At 25.1% G+C, this 23,603-nt stretch overlaps 1 protein-coding gene across 1 annotated transcript; it reads left to right on the forward strand.

The window, feature by feature from the left end:
- Nucleotides 1-1,034: 1,034 nt before the first annotated feature.
- On the forward strand, nt 1,035-21,944 carry LOC145829178 (serine/threonine-protein kinase RIO3-like). Its single transcript, XM_082936901.1, has 12 exons — nt 1,035-1,319; nt 7,074-7,216; nt 7,573-7,717; nt 8,155-8,223; nt 8,373-8,493; nt 9,846-9,976; nt 11,845-11,990; nt 15,373-15,515; nt 16,035-16,185; nt 16,463-16,552; nt 18,368-18,522; nt 21,309-21,944. Exons 1-12 carry the CDS (start codon nt 1,109-1,111, stop codon nt 21,457-21,459), a joined length of 1,656 nt encoding a protein of 551 aa, XP_082793027.1. The 5' UTR covers nt 1,035-1,108; the 3' UTR covers nt 21,460-21,944.
- The last annotated feature ends 1,659 nt before the right edge of the window (nt 21,945-23,603 follow it).

Here is a 23,603-nt window from a genome sequence, read left to right on the forward strand (position 1 = left end):
AAATTTAAATAAAGATGAAACAATTATTTTTTAAAGTTTGTTATTTTATGCTAGTGCAAAAAAAAGTTAAATAAAGCCGTAGTAAAAGTGACTAATAATTTTGATTTTTACTATTCACACATAAATATAATTTACTAGACTTTTTTTTTTAAACAAGTTTTTATTAAATTTACCAGATTAAAAAAAACAATAAAAAAAAATCAGATTTACTTATGTAAAAGTTATATATAATATAGTTTATTAAACGACGAAAAAAGGGCTCAAAAAGTTTGGTCCAAGTACCCGGTGTACGAAAAAAACCTTTCGGTTATCGAATCGTACGCCACCTGGATACCTTTCAATGTCTTGTCCAGGACCTTATACAATTAAAATAAATACAAAGCAACATTTTTTTTGTAAAAATATTGCTGTTGTATGTAAAGCTAAACAAGTATTACTGTTGATTTTAATTAACAATGTTTTTATTTAAAATTTTATGTAGTAAAAAACAAACTTAAAATTCATAAAACGTATTTTTCAATAGTATGAAAAAACAAGCGCATTTTTTTATCTAATTTTCTAAACACTTGAATTTATTTAGTTAGATTAGTTTTTATTAAGTTTACGGTAATTACGATGGCTAGTTGTATGTTTTTAACTTGAGTTTTAAAATTTAGACATCATTGAGGTTAAAATTTGCTTAGCTTTTTTTATTAACACATTTTTATAACTTCTTAAAATAATAATAATTGTAAGCGAAGTGATTTTAGAAGTTAGATTGTATTTGCAACTAACTCTAGTAAAAAAATGAATTATCAAGCTAAAAAAATGTTTTTCTCAGTTAAAAATTTAGAAAAATGCAATCTTAATTTTTAGTAACAGATAACTTTTTTACATACAAAGCCTGAGCTGACTATAATTTATTTTACTTATACAAAACTTATTTTCTAGTTTTTGTCAAGAAAGTATACTTATTTTAAGTTTGACGAAAAAGCCACTTTAGACAATCAAGCTAAAAGTTTGATTTTAACTTTATCATTGTGTGTAAAATGGTGTGTGTGCTTGAGTTTGTTTTAAGAAATAAGTTATTTATCCAAAAATAAAGTTTAAATTTAATATTAAATAAAACATGTCTGATAAAAACACGCCTCAAAAAGTTAAAGCTGGAAAACCTTGGGGGTCTCCAAAGAGTCCATGGTCAAGCCCTAGCTATGCAGCCACTATTACACCCAATTTCAGTGAGATAATGAATGAAGAGTTTGCTATTCAAGTCCAAGAAAAAGAAATATCTGCTCAGCCAAGATCAACTGAAGATGTTGCTGCAATTAACATTTTACTAAGTTTGTTGATGATTTAAAATTAAACATTAAAGTTTATACATTTTTTAAATGTTTTCCATTACTTGAGTCTTTAATCATATAGTAATTTCACATATTAATGATAGCTCTAGTTTTATGTAGTTTTGAGTATTTTATTTGGTAAAGTTTTCATTGTTATATGTTTTGTATTATCATCACTTTATATTGCATGGGTGGGCAAAATTTTTAGTAGATTGGCCAGATGTGGAAAAGCTTAGTCAGTATAAAGCCAAAGCATTTTACTTTTATATAAATTATTGGTATTACTTAATTTAACAGTTTGCTTCAACTAAAAACTAATTCTTTTTCTATACCTTGTACAAGTTTCAAATCTCCTGTAAATTGTATTTAAGACCCTTTTTTGATAACCATCTCAAGTCCCAGTTTATCATATTCAAGTTTAAAAGTTTTGTAAAAATTGACTGGTTGATCATTTTAAACAGCTGCTATACTTGTCCACGCCTATTTTATGATTTCTACACATTGTATACATTTTTAACATTTTTCAATTATTCTATTCAACATTTTCTACCTAAAAAAAAAATGTTACTAATGGTAAAATTTCTTATAATTTTTAATATAAGTTTCAAATTATAACTTTATATTAATCTTTGTAGTATCAAAAACTTTTGTTAACATGTGCTTAAAATAGACCAGTTTTCATACACTAAATATTGACTATAAACTGCAATAAAACCTTTCATACAAAACGTAACAAAACTTATTTGAAAATATCATAATTAATACTCGTATATTTATTCTGTAAAGGTTTTCAATTTACTGAGGAACAAGTTTACTTAATAATAAAAGCTTTTAAAAGTTTCAATACCAAAAGTTAGTTTTTAAATGACAAATATCTACTTCAATTGATTTCAAGCTGTTGTTTGTTATGGCCATAGGGGGGGGGGGGGGTCAGACTTTTTTTTTACAAAAAATAACTTTAGCTTTTATATGAAAGCTTTAAATACAAACTACAAGCCTGTTTTTATAGAATTTAAAAATATCATTTAACTTTTGAGATATTTTATTTTTTGTAAAAAGTTTCCGATACAAAAGTATAGACCGCAAATTTTTTGGGGTCAATTTTCTCGGAAATTTTAAAACTCACTAAAAATCTATCTCCTCCTTCATTTTTTGACCTAGAGACTTCAAATTTTCAGGAATTGTTCCTTTTAATATTTTGAAGAATCTGAATGTTGGAATTTTTGAAATTTTGAAAAATAAAAATTTTATCCACAAAAAACTAAAAAAAAGGGTAGTTTTTTGACAATAATTTTTTTTTTACTCAAAATTAGAAAAATTCCTACAATAGATCTCTTTAAAGTTTAATGATACACATTCTGTAAAAATTTGAGAAAGATTACTCAAAAAATGAAGGAGGAGATAGATTTTTAGTGAAATAGTCTTTTTTCGCATTTTTAGTTTTTGCCTTCCATAAGGAACCTATTGAACGCCCTTTCTTTGATTGCTTATATCTCAAAAGTTACTTTGAGTTTTTTTAAGCGGTTAAAAGTGTCTGATAGCTCAGATTAAATTCTACAAAATAAGATCAAGTTGTAAAAAACAAAGTGGACCCCCCCCCCCCCCCCCCCTATGGCCTTATAAGAGAAAGTATTTCAATCATCAAAGTTTAAGTTTAGCTCTTTATTAAAAATTAGTTTTTTTTAATAGAAAAAGCTACATTAATGAAGTTTAATACTTCCTTTGTTGCACATTTTTGTTTTACTATTCTAAAAACCATTTTATAGAAGCACTGAAAAAGTTAAGGGCATAGGAGGGATAAAATACTTTTTTTTTCAAATTTAGTCTGATTTTTTACATAGTTTGTTAAGCTACTTATTACTTTTCATAGCTTGTTAAAATTAAAAGTAACTTTTGAGATATAAGCTATCAAAGTTTGAGCGTTCAATAGATTCTTTATTGGAGGCGCAAACTAAAAGAACTAAAAATAGACTTTTCTATAAAAATCTATCTTCCCCATCAGTTTTTATACAGGTATATAAAAAACTTTTTCCAAATAATCTTTAATAAATTTCAAACAGCTTGTAGGAAACATTTTTTAATTTTTGTAAAAAAACAGGGTTGTCACAAACCCTGGAAAAACCTGGAATTTGAGAAATTTTGAAGAAAAATCACTAAAAAATCTGGAGTTTGAAACAATTTTCACATGTGAAGTGAACAAACGGTCGCTTCAGTACTTTGTACTTAAGCCCGCTTGGTTAGATCACAACAGCGGTTTCTTGCAACTATTCCTGCCTGATGAGTCCTAATAAGGACGAAACCGGTTGTAGGATTGTCTCGGATGCTGTTGTTGTTGATCGTGCGGTAAAGTTCATTGTTTATACACATGTGAAGTAGAAAGATTTTGATTTTACACAAAAATCTATCATATAGATAAAATTATTTTGTCATCATCAACATTTTTTTTATTCAAAACCACATCTAAAGTTTAAGACATTTATTTAACTCAAATTTTTTTTTCACTATAAATAAACCCAAAAATGTGTCATTTCAAAATCCATGAAGAAATTTTTCAAAAACAAGTGGCAACCCTAAAAAAGTAGTTTTTAATAAAATCTCAACAAATTAAAAATGTTTTTTAATTTTTTTTTTTAATCCGCTTCCTTTTAGTTGTTTGTAATATAGAAAAGTACATTTCCTGAAAATTTGAATTAAATTGCTTTAAAAATAAATTAGAAGATATTTAGTAAATTTTTCAAAATTTTTGATTCCATATGGTTGTATCAGAAGTTTTTAACAAAACTGTTATATCTCAAGAGTTAATTGACATTTTTTTGTTCTTTAAAAATTATATTGTATCTAGGCTTTCAAATAAGAGCCAACGTTTAAAAAAAAATCCTTAACTAAAATTTAGTTTTTTTCTTATAAGTCATTAGTCTTAGATTATGTAAAAATGTTAAATTTGTCATTATTGAAAATATAACACTAATAGATTCCATATCACAGTAAAAAAAAATAAAAGGTTTTTGTTTTTTTATTAAGGTACTTGTATTAATAATTGTATATTGGTTATAAATGAATACTAACTAGTTTTATAATTATAAATATATGTGAAGGGTTAAGAATTTTTTTAGAAAATCAATTGAAAAAAAAGTTGTTAAAATTACTCTTTTAGTAAAAAAAATTAGAATAAAACTTTTAAGTTTGGGTATATTAGTTATAACATAAAATACGATGTATAAATTAGTACAGAGATTGGCAAACTGTAACCCATGGGCCACATTAAAAAAAGTTTTCCAATATTTAAATATAATATTGTTTTCAAAAAATAATAAAAATAACTAATGTGTTCTTTTTAAAAGATAATCTATCACATAATTTTTTTTGTTCTAAAAAATTAGTAAAAAATATGTATTTTTAAGCACAATAAAATTGTTCTTTTTTTAACCTGCCAACCCCTGAATTAGTGTGTATTTTATGAGAACCAGCAAAAAGATGTTTGAGGCTGTAGAAGTCTATCTTGTTAATTTTCAAAGAACTTAGGAAACTTTTTACTGAAGTATTTCTTAACTGTCTCATTATTTTGTTTTTAGATGATTCATAAGTAAAACAACTTTAAGAAAATTTGTCATTTCTAAATTTTTTAACAGTGTTTCCACTTTACTACAATTCCTTAGATCCTCAAAAATTTTGCAAATTCTACAATTTCCCTAGATTTTTTGAGCTTATTTTTTCTTTGCTTAGTGCTGGATATTTTATGATATTCTATCAGATAATAAATATTAGTTTTCTAAATTTATTTTTGTTTCAGAGTTATAGCTTTAAAAAGGAGAGTTTTGAAACTATAAAAAAATTAAACAAGATAATTTATAACTTTAAATGATTTTTTTTTAATTTTGTTTATACATACTCTTTTATTATTAATTTAGTATTTTTTTGGTAGTTAAGTTTAATAGGTACGTGACATTTTTGAATTTTGATTTATATAACTTTTTTGTCAATTTTATTATACAAATTATTATTATATTACAATATTATTTGCACAACTATTTAAATTCTTTAAAAAAATTTAAAGGGTCAAAACTGAAAAAAAATATGTATACTTGAAGAAAATAAAATATGAACATGTAGGTCTAGTCTATATATAAGTCATTTTTTTATTTTTTGTCAAGTTTTGAAATTTTTTATTGCTAAAAGAAGTTTTAAGTTGAAGTGAATTCTAGTAAGTTTTAAACATCTCAAAAATATTTAAAACTTTGCAAAAAAGAAAAAATGGCTTGTAGATATTAACAAGACCTAAATAAATATTTTTTTTAAACAGACTAACTTTTTGACACAAAGTCTCTTAAATTTTTTTTAAAGAGTTTGAATTGTCAGAGTTTGAATTTTCATGTAACCATTGTAAACTCAGGCCTACTCAAATTAGTTTTATATAACTCAGGATAGTTTTTGCTTATTAGAGCTGGTATTTTTGGTTTAAAGACTGGCAACCCTGTTTTGAATATATATATTTTTCAAGTTTTATAAATTTGATAAGTTTTACTAAACAGTAGAAAAGTATAGCATTTTTTTTTAATAATAATATACTTTATCACAGTTTGTTTATAGAATATTTTTTAGCAGCTTAGGTAATTTATTTTCATTTTTTGTTTTACTATGAATTTACCATGTGTAACATGGCTGCTACTATCTGTAAAATTGCTACTTTTTTAAGTTTTTAAACCAATAGAAACTACTGATAGCTAAGTAAAGTTTCTTTAAAATGAGATCAACCCGTATGGCCTAAATTACTCAACCCGTATGGCCTTACCAGTGGTTTTCAATCTTTTTAAAAGCTGTGCAAAGTAAATTATGGGCACAATAGATTATAAGAGTTAAAAATTAAAAAAACTACCACTTTTTATATGTTTTGAGGATCTTTATATATAAATGATATGTTAAGAAATGTTAATTTATATTAAGTTTTTGTTTTATAATATAAATTGTCTAAACAATTGTCATTTAAAATAATTTTTTTACCTTAATAGACTTTCTGTGGTAAATAAAATTATACATTTTTTTACTAGTCTACAGTACACAGGTGCACACTGTAAAGACCACTGAGCTTAAGTATGATTTTGTAGTTAGTTTAACAAAAAATTAATAGTCAAAAACTATCAAGCTTTAATTTGGAATTATTTTAGTTAAAACCAAAAACTTAATTTTTATAATATTTAAAATACTTTTTAGTTTTTATGGTTTTTGTACAAACTAAATTTAGTCTATAATAAATCCACAAAAAGTAATACAATTTTAGCTGAATTAAGGGCATAGGAAGGGCTAAATCAGTTTTTTCACAATTTGATCTTATTTTATAGAGTTTTAAGTAAGCTACAAGATGCTATTTACTGATTTTAAAAATTCAAAATAGTTTTTGAGATATAGCAGGTCAAAGTAAAAGACTACAATAGGTTCATTATGGGAGGCGCAAACTAATACCGCAAAAAAAGACTATTTCACTAAAAATCTATCTTCTCCTACGTTTTTTGAGATAAATACCTCAAACTTTCAGGAAATGTTCCTTGCAATATTAAAAAAAATTCAGTCAGAAGAAATTAAAAGAAAACAAATTAAAAATAATAAACAAAAAAAAGTTTTGATGTATGCAGATAACAACTTATATTTGAAACCAGTCCAATATTTTTAAATTAAAAAAACTAATGCTAATGTATATTAAGCTTACTTTACTTTTTAATGAATTTTAAGCCCATTAAACTATTCATAATATTTAAACAGAAGCAGACTCTGAAGCACATGAAGATCTTGACGAGTCAATAAAAAATGATGAGCTGATCGCAAGGGCTCTGCAAGAAGAAGAACTTGCAAAATACAAAAATGAAAACCACAGACTGTCTGAAAGTTTTGAAAGAAATTGCAAAGTTTGTCAAAAATTAACATAATTTTTTACTGATTTTTATAAGAGTTTAGGTATAGAAAACACAGGTTTGTAACATTGTTTTTAATATCTTATGTATTGGTAGAAATAAAAAAAAACTCTAGAATTATAGATATCAAAATATATTGCTAAAGTGTATATTCTATTTTGATAATGTATAAAAATTAGTCTTTTTTCAGTCTAAAGTTACAAGTGCACTAAAACAATTATATATGAAAGTAGTTCTAGCATTTTATAATTTGTTAATTACAGTTTTGGAAGCTATTAACTTCTAAAGAAGTGAAGGAAATGTTTAAGTTATAAAAAAGCATCATGTATTCAATCAAATTTCTTGTACAGGTACAAATGGTGAGCAGCAAAGGATACAGCAACGTTGCAAACAGTTTGATATATCAAAGCGATGAAGAAGAAGATGATTTTGTGTTTGTAACTGATACCAAAAATGAAGACCCCAGCGAAAATATGCTGGATTTTAAGGGAAGAGGTAATTTTCAATAAGAAATAAAATTAATGCAACTTATAACCCAAATTTACTTTGCTTTTTTATATTAAGTTTCTCTAGCATAAATTTAAGTTGTATAAGTTTTTTAAGACAAAAGTTAAAAATAATAATTATATTGAAATGAATTTTCTGTATGATTTTATATATTTATTTTTCTGCACTACAACATCATAGCTATAAATTTTATAACAGTTTTTATTTTAGTTATTGACTTCTGAATTTTTTTTTGAGCAATAAACTTAACTATATTTAACTTTTAATGTAAAGTAGGACACAGAAGCATTTTAATAGTTTATTAACAAGCATTTACGACTTTTATATCAAGCATTTGTAAGTTTAGATTTTACTTACAAATGATTAGCTTTTGTAATATATTTTATTCTGAAATTATAATTTAAAAAGTAAATTTATTGTTACAGATTATGTGAAGTTTGGAAACAAAATAGTCACAAAACATGATGCCGAAATAAATGGAAGGCGAAACACAAGTAATAAATAGTGATTTCAAAATATTTTCAGATATTAAGTACCCTTTCTTTATTTTCACAAAACTTAACTGATTGTTAACAGGCTTATAGTGTATGAAGTTTACTTTTTTTAGGCATGATTTTAAAACATGTAATATTTTTTATCACAGGTAAGTTCGAAGATTCTGTTCCATTGGGAATAGACACTGGTGATTTGATTGGAATGGATTTTAGAATTGACAACAAAAATTACAACAAGCTCAAAAAAGACTGTAATAAGGCCCAGAAAAAGTTAGTAATTATTATTCCTGATATTTTAAATAGTTATAAAATGCGCTATTCATAGACTTTATAATTTATTAAATTGAAGTTTGTAATGAAAATAGTTTGAAGTACTAAAATTTTCAATTAAGTGTATAAAACTAAGTTTTAAACTGAAGATTGTGATAGTTTACAAAAAATCTTTTATCATAAGTTTATTAGTACTTATAGTTCTAAAACGTTTTATATTTTTCCTTAGTCATAAAAAATTAATAAAACTAGAAAATACTGTAACTTCTTTTGTAGTTGATATTACTGATTGGTTTTGCTTTTCTATAAACTTAGTTTGCATTTAGCTTAGCTTTTCTTGTAATATTTTAACTTTCAATAAGATTTCTTCATAAATTTTCTTCATTTTGTCTTCAATTAGTTTCTATTTATATGTTTAGTTTATGAATATAAGTTATCAAATGTTTTTAATTTTTTTTTTTTTGCTTTTTTTAAACTTTTGAAATTACAGTCACTTCTCGCGAATCTACGCACTCGTTTGGTTACGCACTATCGTTTAGTTACGCATTTATAATCCTCAAAAACTACAAAACTTACTCAAAAACACCTCTACAAATCAACAAAAACATAAAAAAGCCTCTCATTTAGTTACGTACTTTTGCTGTGAACACAATGTGCGTAGATTGCGAGAGGTGACTGTAAATATATAAGTCTTTATAATTTGATTTAATTGTGGAAACATTCTCTTTATATAACGAATTAACATCAATCTTTTTATTTGTATTGAATTAAAGTTAATGTGTTGATTTTAATTTTTTGTCCTTTTCTATATAATACTTAGTTTTTTCCAACAAACAAATACACACTATTTTGATAACCGTTTTTCATTTAATCTAAGTACTTAAATCATACTGATCTTTAATAATTTTACTTAATATATTTTCAAACTTTTAATTTATTTATAAATCTGTATCAAATTATTTTGTAAAAAATTTATATGAAAATTTATAAGCTATAAAATTAATCCAAGCCAAAATACAGTGTACAAAACATCAGTTAGTACAAAGTTTGTAAAAATTGTTGGTAATATTTCCTGTAAAACCACGTAACACATTAATAACAAAAGTGATTCCACATTGAGACAAATAACTATATTTTCAAGTTTTGCGTATAAGTATTCCAACCAAGGTATAATATTTTCAGGATGTTTTTGTTTCCGTGAACTAGCAATCATGATTCTGAAAACGTATTTGAATTTCGAAACCATAACTTTAAACTTTGTCTTATTTAAACATTCCATTTTTTTTTCAATCTAACTTAAAAGTATTAACGTCACATACATGTTTATTTTTTACTTATAACGATATCATCAGGCAATACAAAGTTCGCGATAAGAAGGACCACTCTTCGGCGGAGCACGCGCTGGACGAAGGAACGATCAAGATACTGAACAGGTGCGTGGACAGGGGCTTCATCGGCGAGCGGCACGGCGTTGTTAATATCGGTTCGTTTGTTTTGTGATTACTAGCTTTTAAGTTTTAGTTGCATTTGAAATAAATTCCTGTCCCGAAAGCTTGTTTTTTAATGTATTTGTTTTATTAAAAAAAGATTAATGTGATGTTATTGACTATTAAGGTCATTAAACTTGAACAAAACTTAATTTAATTTGTCATTACGTTAACGTAAGGTATATAACTTTGTTTAAATTTTAGTTTTGTTTCTTCAGTCATCTTGTTTGTTATGGTATTTTACATGTTGTTGAGTAATTTATTTAATAAAATTACGGTTTCATTGTTAGTTTACTTTTTGTTTAAATTATATTAGTTCTGCAAATGCACACTTTTAAGCTTTAGTATTTACACGAAAGTATGGGCTTAGATATTTATTATTGTTGCATGTTGTTTGTAAGTAAACCAAAGTAAAGATGTTTTAATTTTTTTTTAAAGCTGTTTTTTTAAATTTTATGAGTTATTTTTCAAAAATACTAAAAACTATACATATTGTATAAAATAGAAAATATCTCAAATATTGTTTTAAAACTGTTTAAAGAAAATTAAAAAAGGTTATATTTAATAAAATGTTGTCTTTGATTATGCTCAAGTTGTTTTATTTGTAAATTAAATCATGTGTTAAAGTAGCTGCTTGTAAAAAACAGTTAATTTTGCCAGCCGAATTGTCAAAACTATCTTGAAAATACATAATTATTGTTAGGTAATTGATTTGTCTAATTAATAAACTTTAATAAATTTATCTTTATTTTATTTAATATAATTGTTAAAAACTAAAAATATTACAATTTTGTGTAATGATATGAAGTGTTATGGTATGTCATTGTGTGAGTTTAAACTAAAGTAAACAATAATATTTTGCTTGAGCACATATTAAGTTGTGTTACTAAGTGATAGATTTTTTTTATAAATCGTATTTTATAAACATTTAGTTGTTATAACTATTTTTGTTAAATTTTCATCGAACATTTTTTTAATATTTACATTCTAACAGGTAAGAAGTATCACAAAATTGTGATATATATTTTAACACTTGCTAAGCTTTTCAAGTTAATTTTCAATAAAAACATTTAAGTATATTTAAAATAGTTAAAACCCTATAAGTTTTTACAAAGTATTGATAAAGTATTTTAAATTCAATGAGTTGAGCCAAAAACAAACTCTTAATCTTAACATAAGTAAAAGTTTTGTAATAAAAGGTTTTATTTTGAACTGATTGTGGTTTGTTGTCTTACAGTATCATTTGGTTGTATTATTTTTTTGTTTTTTAAAAGTTCCATTGTGCAAACAAATCCGTTTGTTACACCTATTAGTGTTTTTTTTTTTGCATTTATAAAACTGAACTTTCTTATTACCTTTTTAAGTGCTAAATATTTGTTTTGATTAAACAAAGTTAACTTAAATCAGCAGTATATAAGTTTTATTTGGAAGCATAATCAATTTTAAGCTTTTTTTTTAACTTTTAAAATCTTTGTTTACGAATTAAACTGTTAAGAAAAGTTGTTTTGTTTCTATTAGCATTAAATATTGCAAAAGCTTCTATTTAAAACAAGTTTTTTTTCCTTAACTTTTAAAATAACTAATAAAAATACATTAAAAAAAATTTAGATTGATAGATTTTTAAGGGTATTTTATAACTTTAGTTTACTCTAAAACTGATTTTTTTCTAAAAACCTAAACGGTATGTTATTTTAAGAAATCACATACAATACTCTTACATGAGTTATATATTTAAAATATAAAAAAATATGTTAAGCAACACGCAGATTTTTGCATATCAAAATAAGTTTTTATAACAATAATAGACATTTAATAATAACAATATTAGTAACATATAACTATATATAAATAAACATATTTGCAGGTAAGGAAGCCATTATACTGCACGCGGACAAGGGGTGCGGCTTGCAGGCGTCTACAGCGGAAAACGCGCAAATATCCAAGGGTAACAAGAACGACAACTCCGAACACATCATGCCTGAGAATTTACCCGATGAGTTTGCTATAAAAGTTTGTTTTCTGTTTGTTTAACTTTGCGCCGGAAAAATGAAACTAGCTTTCACTTTTTTTTTTTTTGTTAAGATTACTGTAATAATTTTTTAACTTTTCACTTAAAATATTTAATTAAGATAAAAAGTTGTTTAAATAAGTGCATGTTGTTTAAGTGTGATTGGTGTATCTAATGATAAGATGCATCTAATGCATATTTGTATGGTAGAAATCAAGAAAATGTGACGAAGAATAATTTTTGTTTAGTTCGTTTACTCACCAGATTGGTATTTAATATTAGTTTTATTTTTGTTATAACTTATGTTTTAGTAATGAATTTTCTGTTAAAACTTAAGGTTGTAATTAAAGTATGAGTGGAATTGATATTTGTGCTAATTTGAAATTTTATTTTACAATTATTAATCATATTGCTAATATTAAATTATCAGAACATTTCGAAAAATTCCAGTTTAATTTCTTACCCTATTTTACCATTATGTTTTTTTTTTTGACTTAGTTCTTTTTTAGTTTTTATTGTGTTACCAATATTAATTACTTAAATTTATAATTTCAAGCTACTTTTTGATAAAGTACTTAGTATCCGCAATTAAATTAACATATATTTTTCTCTAAAGTAAATATTTGTTGCTAAAATGTGACTTTGATATTTAATATGAACAGCTAAATGAGCTAAAACTTACTTATATTAAGTTTAAACGAAATATTGATTATAAAAATGAAGGAGTTAACAATTCAAATGTGCGGTAGTAGAAACTGATGAATGTTATGTAGTGGTAAGCATCATGTTTGCGTTTTAAACTGAAAATATCTAACCGCCTTTGATCATATATTCTAAATTACGATAACATACTGATCATTATTTATACGATTAATCATATGATCAATCAACTGAAAATATTATCAGTTCAATAGTTCTGTGTTTACTTTGTTTATTTGTCTATTACTTCAAATACTTAATGCACATCATTATTAATTTTATTTGTAAGTTTTATATTAATGAAAATATTAAATGTATAGTGATAAAAAACTGTTTTTAAGTTGTGATAACAGCCAAATACAAACTTAAACTTTATCATAGTATTATAAACATTTAATTTGTTCTGCATTTATTTTAAGTATTAAAATTAACGATAATATAATTCAAAAAAAGTACAATGGTCTAAAAAATAAGGGATGATTTGATTTTTTGATAATAGTTTTACTTAATAATTTGTAATCATTTGAGTGTTGTAAAGTTATGATGATTAATTTTTTGATTTTTTCTGGTAATATGTTTTATTTGCTTGTAAATTAAGAAAATGTTTTATTACCTATAATGCCTTATATATATATTTTTTCTTTAATTATTAAATTTTGAATAACTTTAATTTAAAAATAGTAAAAAAAATATGCTTAAAATTCTTTATAGAAAGTGTATTTCAAATAGTACTTATAACTATTTTTATTTCAATTAGAAGTTATAAAAAGTGTATAGCATTATTTTTGACTAAATTTTTTTTAAGTATTTAAAAATAAAAAGTTGGACTTTAAAACATATAATGGTAATAAAGTTAAATGAGTTATTTTGAAAAGCAGTTTTTAGGAATGTTTATGACCTTAAGCTGCAAACTTTTCAAAATATATTATATTATTTTAAGCTGCAAACTTATAAAGTTAATGATATTTTTTTTATATATAACAAAGTTGTAGTATTGTCATTGATATCGTGTCAAGAAATAAAAAATCATAAGTTTGAAAAGTTGAAAAAAATCAAAAACTAAAAATTCAGAAGAATAATAAAAATAAATATTATTAATGCAGAGTTGCCACTTTACCTGGAAAAACCTGGAATTTGACAATTAAGGCAAAAAAAAACCTGGAATTTAAAAAAATGTTACATTTTAAGTAGAAAAATTTTGATTTGACACAAAAAGTCTACCATATAAAATTATAGATAAAGAAAATTTGTCATTATCAAATTTTTATTTTAATAAAAACACAATTAAAGTAGCTTTACAGTATCTTTTCAATGTTTCTATACTATTTAACACAGTTCAGGGTTCGTGCGCGTCAGGCTAAATCAGTTTTTTTGAAAAAAGTTGAAAAACGTCAGGCTAAATCAGTTTTTTATTTAAAAATTTGAGAATCTCAGTTTTTCTTAGTTCAAATGCTTGAAAATTTTTGATTAAAAAAAATTGAGAAATCTTTTTAAGTTCAAAATTGAAATGAGAATTTATTTCTAAATAAAGATTTAATGATTAAAGACAAAATCAGTTAATATTTGTAAAAATAAATGCTTAAAACCATTTGTTGAATCTCTAAAAAAAAATTAAGAATCTTCATTATTTTGTTTTGAGTAGATTATATACGTCATAATTATGAAAATTCATTAAAAAATACAGTTTAAACATTACAGTTTAGTTCAACAACTTAGCTGTTTGTTTGAATTTGTTTACATGAGCTATGTTTTTCAGAGCTTAGTTGGTTAAACTGTTTTATTTTATAATTTTAAGGCTTTATACCAAATACTTTTTAGATTAAAACTTTTAGCAGTTAATTCATATATTTTACTTTTTGTTTAAAGTTCAAGTTTAAATATTCAAGTTTTTTTTTTATTTAAGTGTAAGCTTTTAAATCTGTTATGACATCAACAATCACTGTATTTATTTAGAGTTTAGGATTTATAATTATGTATCAGTTTTAAGTATTAGTCAAAATACGTTAATAAACTTTTCTTACTTATTTTAATACTCGTGTAAGCGTTTCATTTTAAATTTTAATAAAACACGACAATGCACGTCGTTTTATTATAAATTTTCTAATGTTTTTACTTAGTGTTTAATTAAATTGAACAATTGTGTTTAGTGATATACTTTAAATGTTTACACTAGTAATAGATTAGATATAACTTTTATTTTAAAACTTATCACTAATTTTTTTATGTTAAGGGCATAGGGGGGAAGGGTCAATCACCTTTTTCACAATTTAGTCTTATTTTATTGAGTTGTAACTAAGCTATGAGTTGCTTTTTGCAAATTTTTAAAGCTCAAAACATTTTTGAGATAAAACTGTTTGAATTCGGAGACTACAATAGTACTAATCAAGACCCCCCAATAACTTTAATGACTTCTAAAGGGGATTTTCCTTACCTTGAATAAATGTCAGGCTAAATTGGTCTCAGTCAGGCTAAATATAAAAAAATTCGCGCACGAACCCTGACAGTTTCTTACCTTAAACTTAAATTTAAACTAAAAATAGAACCAAAAATGTGTAATTTTTAAAACCTGGATTTTGAAAAAAACGAGTGGCAACCCTGTTAATGCACTAGAAGTTTTATTTTATTATAACCATTCAATGAAAAATATTTTTAAGGGAGTTGTCAAACTAGCAATATTAATTTCAGGTGCACAAAACGACACTGGCCGAGTACAAACACAGATTGGAGTACATCAAAAATGACTACAGGTTCGGCGAAAGAGTTAAAAATATGAACGACAGAAAGTTCGTGCATCAGTGGGCAGAGAAAGAAATGCACAACCTTATCAGGTTTTCACATTTTCAATTTATTTAGTTAACATATTAAGTTTTTACAAAGCAGTGTTGTCTACGTTTCAAGATCATTATGCTTCTTTTAGTTTGATTATTAGACCTAATCTAAGTTTTTTGAACTTTGGTTGTTTAGACCAGTGGTATTAACGGGGTGCACAAAATTTTTTTTGAAACTGGCAAATTTTCGAAACTTTTAATAGATATTTTGGAATTTTTTGATGAAGAGCAAAAAAAGTCTTAGGTTTATTTGAGGGGAACTCTGAAACTTACACTGTAAATTACGATGAAATTTTGAAAATAGCTTACTATTTTGGGAGTTCTCAGCTTTTGGTGCCCAAATTTATAAATTTTATTTTAATGATCACAAATTTAATTTACCTTGAAAACCACTGGTTTAGAGAATTTGTTTAATAAGAAATATCAACAGCTTAATTATATACATAACTTGATTATAACTTGAATCAGTTAAACAAGGTTTAAGTTCAAAATATTCAATTAAGTAAATTTTTTATTCAGAATGCATCAAAACGGCATACCTTGTCCTGAAGTGGTACTTGTCAAAAAGCACGTGATTCTGATGAGTTTCATCGGAAAAAATTCCATACCTGCTCCTCAGCTGAGGCAAGCTAAACTTTCAACTAAAAATCAACAAGTCGCATACCAACAAGTTTGTATTGTTAAAATAAAGCTTTTATTTATTGATAAAATGGAATTTTTTAATGTTCATGTGTATACTATAAAACTTATATTAGTTTATAAATGTTTTATTATTGTTAAACATTGTATGTAACATAATTCTTAAAAAATATTTTGAAGTACGCAAAGTATAAATGTCTTATGTTTAACTTTGTTAGGCGTCATTTCAAAAATATACTTGTACATTTTAAATCAAGCATCTCATTGAAAAATTGTTCTTAAATTAAACCTGTTGAATTTTCATTCAGACAATCGACCTAATGAAAGATCTATTTCAAAAGTGCAATCTAGTTCATGGAGATTTAAGTGAATATAATTTGCTCTGGTTCCAAAATAAAGTGAGTTTCATAACATAAAAGTACTAACTTTAAAAATAGTTTTTTGAACCATACATAAAGAAAGTTACCCAAAAATCTTCAATAATTTATATTTTTTAAATACAGTCATGTAATTTGGTGTGGTTGTTCTCTAGTCAAAGGTAAGTCCAGGCTTCGACTTGCGAGACTTAAATTACTTTTATTTATAACTATTTTGTTTGAAACTGGTTGTTCTAATATTAATTTAAACACAGTAAACTTTTATGATGTCTTTCAAATGTTATTTGTTAGTTTTAGTTTTAAACACATTGATAAAAGACAGAAAATATTAAATATTTTTTATGATTTTAAAATGTTTGATAAACTTTATTAATGTCCTATTGCTAATGTAAAACGTTAATACGTATCAGTATAAATAAGTAAAATATTTTGGTATTTTGTTTATATACCTTGAATAAATAAAATTTTTGAATAAGTTTTTTTTGATGTTTTGTAAGTTTTGGACAAAACAATAACTTAGTCTGGAATCAGTCAAAAAACCTGAAAAATTTATACTTTTTGCAACAGCCTGGAGTTTGAACAAACTTTATTTCAAAACAATGGAATTTAAATAAGGTAAAAAATAAGTAATACATTATGAAAAATTATGTAAAATTTGGAGCTATGTATGTTATAAAACACATTTTAAATAAAATCATAGTATATTTTCAATAACACTTTTTAACTTATATTTATTTTTGTAATAAAAAAGGACAAGAAAACTTTACATTTAAGACCTGGAAGAAAACTAGCATTTAAAAAATAAGAATAAATTAAAGCTAAGGGTTACAAAACGTTATTTGTAGTACATTTTTATAATAAACTTTTTAAATTTTATTGTTGAGCTGTTTTAAACTGTTATTTTTGTCCATTATAATAATTTACAACGAGAGTTTTGAAAAAGTATATTAGTTTATTGCACTTCAAAAGTTTTATATTTTAGTTTTCCGAATACCTGTTAATTCATGTTAGTGAATATTTTATGTTTATAATCAAACTTTTATTAAATGTAATATAACTGTGTAATAAGATAAAATATAGCTTCATCCCTCAAGTTTTTTTTAAACAGTGTTTTTTTTGTGCATAATTAAAGAGTTTAGATTATATTGAAAAATGTTATATAATTTTTTTTTTTTACTTCAGCATACGTATGTAGGCAATTTAATATTTATTCCTGTTTTTGAAGCTTTGATTATACATAGTAGTTTTAAATTTGTACGGAAGTTTGCTATATGTTTTAATTACTTACAACTGGTTTAATACAATTCTATCTAAGTTTGTTTTAAAGTTTCCAATAATTTCTCTTACACGTAAAGTTATAGGCAGTAGAAAATTTTTAAATTGTGGTACAGTGTTTTTCGTCAAATTTGCTTTATACACTAATTATACAAATATTATTATATGTTTTGACGTTTTGAAAACTAACAAAAAGATCTCAACTTCTAGAGGAGAAATTATATTTATTAAATTCTTTCAAGATATTTTAAAGCAGACTCAGTATGGTCAAAGACCTCTTAAGTGCTTATTTAAAAAAATCTTATTCAAATAGAATACAATTATTATTTTAATTTTATCAAACACGACTTAAAAATTATTACCCCATATTATTTTTTTGTATAAATACTTATTTCGCGCCAACATTAATGTGAGAAGGACTTGGTGCATAAAACGTCAACATAAGTAAAAAGTAGTGAGTGTTTTTTATAGTACACATATAATTTTACCAGTAAAATATAGAGCACTTCAAATCAAAATTAAATGAAACACGTCTTATCAATCGCTCATATTTCACAACAGATATACGTGATAGATGTGAGCCAGTCGGTGGAGCCAACCCACCCATCGGCCATGCACATGCTGTGGAGAGATTGCCAGAACGTGCACAGGTTCTTCGGCAAGTTGAACGTGCACGACGTGATGACCCCCATGCATCTGTTCAACTACGTCTCTGGGTTTGTTTTTTTTTTGGAGCTGTTTGTTTTATTTGAAAATTAACGTTTAAATTCCATTGTGAAAATAAAAAAATTAATGAAAGCTTAACAGTTACTACAACTTTTTTTTTCTTGAGCATGTAATCTAAGTACTTGAATTTTTTCAGTTAGTTCATTTCTTATTCATGCATAGTTTTAATACTATAATAGCTTTTTCAAATATTTTCAACCGACAAAACTTTTAGCAGCCTTAAACCTATTAGTTGTTTTTAAAAACTTGGTTAAAAAAAAACTCAAGGCCATAAAAATAAATAAAAGTAAATATATTTACTTTCACAAATATCATTAATCTTCTAACATGCTATCAACTCGTAGTATGTAACTAGATACAAAACCTTTTAATGTATTTTTATTTCAGTCGAAATTATTCAACAAATTAGAGTTACTAAAAAAATAATTTGTAACCAATCAAAGCTTCAGATTTTAATTTAACTATGTTTAATTATCTTTTTACAAACTACTTATACATACCCAGACTCTAGTTACAAACTACAATAAAAAATTAAAGATCCACAATAATTTACTATCATAGATTTATATACAGTAACCTCACGCTTATTTACGCACATTGTGTCCACAAAAAAAAAGCGTAAAGATACGAAAGGTACCAAATATACTTACTATAATGGTTTTTTTTTGATATTGCTTCTAGTTAAAAGCAGACTGGGGACTTTCCTACTTTTAACAATTTGTTTACTTTATTTATAAATATGAAAACAAAAGATAAAGCTATGCATATGAATATTAAAAAAAAAAGATTTAAATATATATAAAATAATAATACTTGCAAAAAAAATTTAATAGTTTTAATAATAAGTAGATTTTATCTTTATTTATACGTGACTTATTTGATACCTAACATTGATATTCTATTCTACTTAGCAAGTTCAATTTATAATTAAGCATTTGTTTACAATTAAGAAATCGTTGGTGTCTATATTAAAATTTATTTCTATAGCCTTTTACAAAAATATGCATTTAGTGCTCTAATGGATTTCTTCTTTTGAACAAAAATTTATAAAATATAAGAAAATGTTTAATAAAAAATCAAAATTATTTATGTTACTACAACTTTTTTTAGTTTGACCTTTGCCCACATAAGGATAGACTTGTCTTGCATTGTATTAAAAATATATTAATGGATTTTTTAAGTAGGAGTAAAATTTCATGCCATAAGAATTTGAGGAATTGGAAATTTTTATTTATTAAAAGGTGTAAAAGGAGGGGTGTTAAGACTTAAAAGCTATAAAGGTTAAAGCCATAGAGTACAATGGCTCCTTATGGAAAGTACAAACTAAAAATGTAAATAAATGAGTTTCATTAAAAATCATCCTTTGTGTTTTTTAAATTATTCACTTCAAGTTTTTGAAAAGTGTTCCTAATATTATTTAGGAAACTCCTATTGTGAGAATTTTAAAGTAAAAAAAAAAAAGTTTAATTAATTTATAAAGTTGTCATATATGTATATATATATATGTATATTAATACAAAATAAACCAACTTGTGCAATATTAAAAAAAAAAAAATATTTTTTGAATTTTTTAGAATTCTAAAATGCGTAAAGATGCGAGAGGTTACTGTATTTTGGATTTTTTTTAAATAACTGAAAAAACTAATAAGTTACCAATAAATGTACAAAGCTTCGTATTTGTAAAAAAAATTAATTTTCTGAACAATCACTTATGTGCCAAATGGGTAGCTGTCAAATTTGCATGAGCGTACAAAATTGCACGAGGGGACAAAATTGAACGAAAACACTTTTGCACGAGGGGAAATTTTTGCACGGGATTAGTTTTTTTTTTTAATTTTATTTTTATTTTTTTTTACTATTACTGTTAACCCTTACCCTCGGCAGGGTTGCCACTTTACCTGGAAAAACCTGGAATTTGACAATTTAGGCTAAAATAACTTGGAAAAACCTGGAATTTGAGAAATTTTGAAAAAAAAACGGAATTTTGATCAAAAAACCTGGAATTTTTTATAATTTTAACATTTTAAGTTGTAAAATTTTGATTTGACTCGAAAAATCTGTCATATAATTAAGACTTTTTGTCATCATCAAAAAATTATTTTATTAAAAAAGACATTTTAAGTAACTTTACATTATCTTTTCAATATTTTTATACTATTTAACACAGTTTCTTAAATAGAAATTAACTAAAAACTAAAAATAGACCCAAAAATGTGTACTTTTAAAAACCTGGAAGAAATTCGGAAAACCTGGAAAAAAAAAATTAAAAAACGAGTGGCACCCTGCCTCGGTAAGCTATTATTTTTTTAAATATTATAGTTATTTTTAGTAATTTATGTTTTTTTTATAATAAATTTGATTAGCTTTTTTTTATTTTTACTATCACTGTTACCTCTAATCCTTACCCGTCGGTCAATAACTTTTTTTTTTTTTAATAATTTATTTTTTAGTTTTTTTCTGTTTTTTATGTACATATTTTTTTAAGTTTTTTTTTTACTCTTGTGGAAATTGACCCTTGTTGTAAAATTGTCTTCGTGTAATTTTGTCCCTTCGTGCAATTTAGACCCGTTCCCGTGCGAAATAGCTATAGATTGTAAATAAAACAAACCTATTTAAAAACAGCCTATCTCGTACTATATCAAGTATAAATAAATCAAATTCACTCCAAAATAACTATTTTAAACTAATTAAAAACGCATGCACACAATTGCAGATACACCTGATTTGAAAACTAGATTTCAAATTAATAATCAAACAAGTAATTCACAAACCGCAGCTACGAAATACCCACCGACGACGAAACGGAGTTCAAGCTGAGGTGGGAGGAAATAAAAAACGACAACGTCGAGCACGCCAACAAGCGGAGAAATTGTTCTTCCAAGTTGTTGCAGGAAAACGGAGACAACTACCCCGTCAACCACTCCTGATTTCCTGCATTCTTCGGCAGTACTGTTTCTGCATTCTTCGGCAGTACTGTTTGTAACGCGTATTTATTTGGTATCTAGTTTACGGTCTGTTTTTAATAAAAGGCGCCGTATGTATTTTTGTGTGTGCATTACTTTCGTTATAACAGATCGGATAGCTAGCTAGAAAATGTTGCACTAACTTGTGTTAGTTTTTAACACTGCTTATGCGAGGTTTTTGTTTTATCTTGGTGGTAATTAATTTAAAAAACTTATAGCGGAATTTATGTATTCTATGTTTTTAATAAAAGGCGCTAATTGTAACTTTTTTAACGCGTGTAATATTTTTGTAACAACTGTTAAATAATCAATTGATGCGTACTACTTGATTTTCTTAAATAATTTTAGAGACTATAAATATTATAAGATACTGGTAAACTCACATTTCTTACCCGCGCACAATTCCCACCCATTTTTTCCTTTTTTTATGTACTATCACTGTTACCTCTTACCCTTGGTCGGTAAGCGGTTCTCGGACTTGATCGAATGGGAATTGTGCGCGGGTTGAAACTCATTGGCTCCAAATGGTTTTGATGTAGATAAAAAGTTTGTTTCCAAAACTGAAAACCTGTATCTTAAATGTATCATTTATAAGTAAAAATATAAATACCTTGATGTGACTAATTACCATTTTGATTATAAATTAAAAAGTCTTTAATAACGTATTGAATTTCGAACAATAACTTGCTTAATTTTAATGAATCTCACACTAACAGCTTTTAGTTTTAGATGCATCAATGTAGCTGTACTAATTAAAACTTTTGTTTAGAACGCTGACACGCATTTTTACTGTTGTTAAAATATTTTTTAGTAAGCTAATACAACATGTAGTTTGTGTTATTTATTCTAAGACTTTTCAAAGTGTGTGGACAGCATATAATCAAATTACAGTAACCTCTCGCTTATTTACGCACATTTTACAGAAAAAATGCGTAACAATACGAGAGGTACCTAATATACTAACTATAATGGCTGTTTTTTGATATTGCTTCTAGTTAAAAGCAGACTGTGGACTTTCTTACTTTTAACAATTTGTTTACTATATTTATAAATATGAAAACAAAAGATAAAACTATACACATATCAAAAAAAAAGGGTTTAAATTTATTTAAAATGGTAATACTTGTAGAAAATTTTTGCTAATTTTAATAATAAGTATATTTTATCTTTATTTATATGTGACTTATTTGATACTTAACATTTATATTTTATTCTACATTGCAAGTTCAATTTATAATTAACCATTTGTTTACAATTAAGAAACGGTGTGGTGTCTATATTAAAATTTGTTTCTATAGCCTTTCACAAAAATATGCATTTGGTTCTGTAATGGATTAAACTTTTGAACAAAAATATAAAAAAATGTTTATGTTGCACAACTTTTTTTAATTTGACCTTTTCTCACATAAGGATAAACTTGCATTGTATTAAAGATATATTAATAGCTTTTTTGAGTAGGAATGAAGTTTCATGCCATAAGAATTTGAGAAATTGAATATTTTTATTTATTTAAAGGTATAAAATGCGTAACTAAACGAGAGTGCGTAAAAATACGAGAGGTTACTGTAGTGCATTTTATCTGTACACCTGATTAAAAAGATATAAAATTTCGTAATTATGTTGCGAATTTCGAGAAAATCTGTTTTGAGGACATTTTTTTTAAAAAGCATTACTTTAAAAGCATAGCTTTTAATTACTCTTTGCGCTAACTTTATAAATTTGATGTTTAGATTAAACAATTAAAGGAGCTAAACGAAAGTACAAAATTTTTACAGCTTACCCTGAGATCAAGACTCATTGGTATTGTTAATTTGGTCAAAACTTAAAAAAGGCTGAGGTTTTAAAACTTTGACAAGTATTCAACGATTGTAACTAATCTTCTGCTGTATTCTAAAATCTTAAAATTAATATAAGAAAACTTAAGGAAGAAAAAGCAGTTCGTATACATATATACACGAAGATATTAAGATGACGTAGATTAAAACACACATTATGCTTAAATACTGTGGCATAGAATACTTTGGCAATATTAAATTTCTAAAAAAAAGAAAATAACAATGAAGTTTCGGTTGAAGTTCGATGCTTCTAATGATCATCTCTAAAGTTCT

The sequence above is a fragment of the Thalia democratica genome, chromosome 2 (assembly GCF_965202585.1).
Source record: "Thalia democratica chromosome 2, ktThaDemo2.hap1.1, whole genome shotgun sequence".
Classification (NCBI taxonomy): domain Eukaryota; kingdom Metazoa; phylum Chordata; class Thaliacea; order Salpida; family Salpidae; genus Thalia; species Thalia democratica.

Coding starts and splice junctions, on each gene's coding strand:
- LOC145829178 (XM_082936901.1), top strand. CDS start 1,109: ATGTCTGATAAAAACACGCCTCAAAAAGTTAAAGCTGGAAAACCTTGG. Junction 7,718..8,154: donor GCTGGATTTTAAGGGAAGAG/GTAATTTTCAAT, acceptor TTATTGTTACAG/ATTATGTGAAGTTTGGAAAC. Junction 18,523..21,308: donor CTGTTCAACTACGTCTCTGG/GTTTGTTTTTTT, acceptor CACAAACCGCAG/CTACGAAATACCCACCGACG.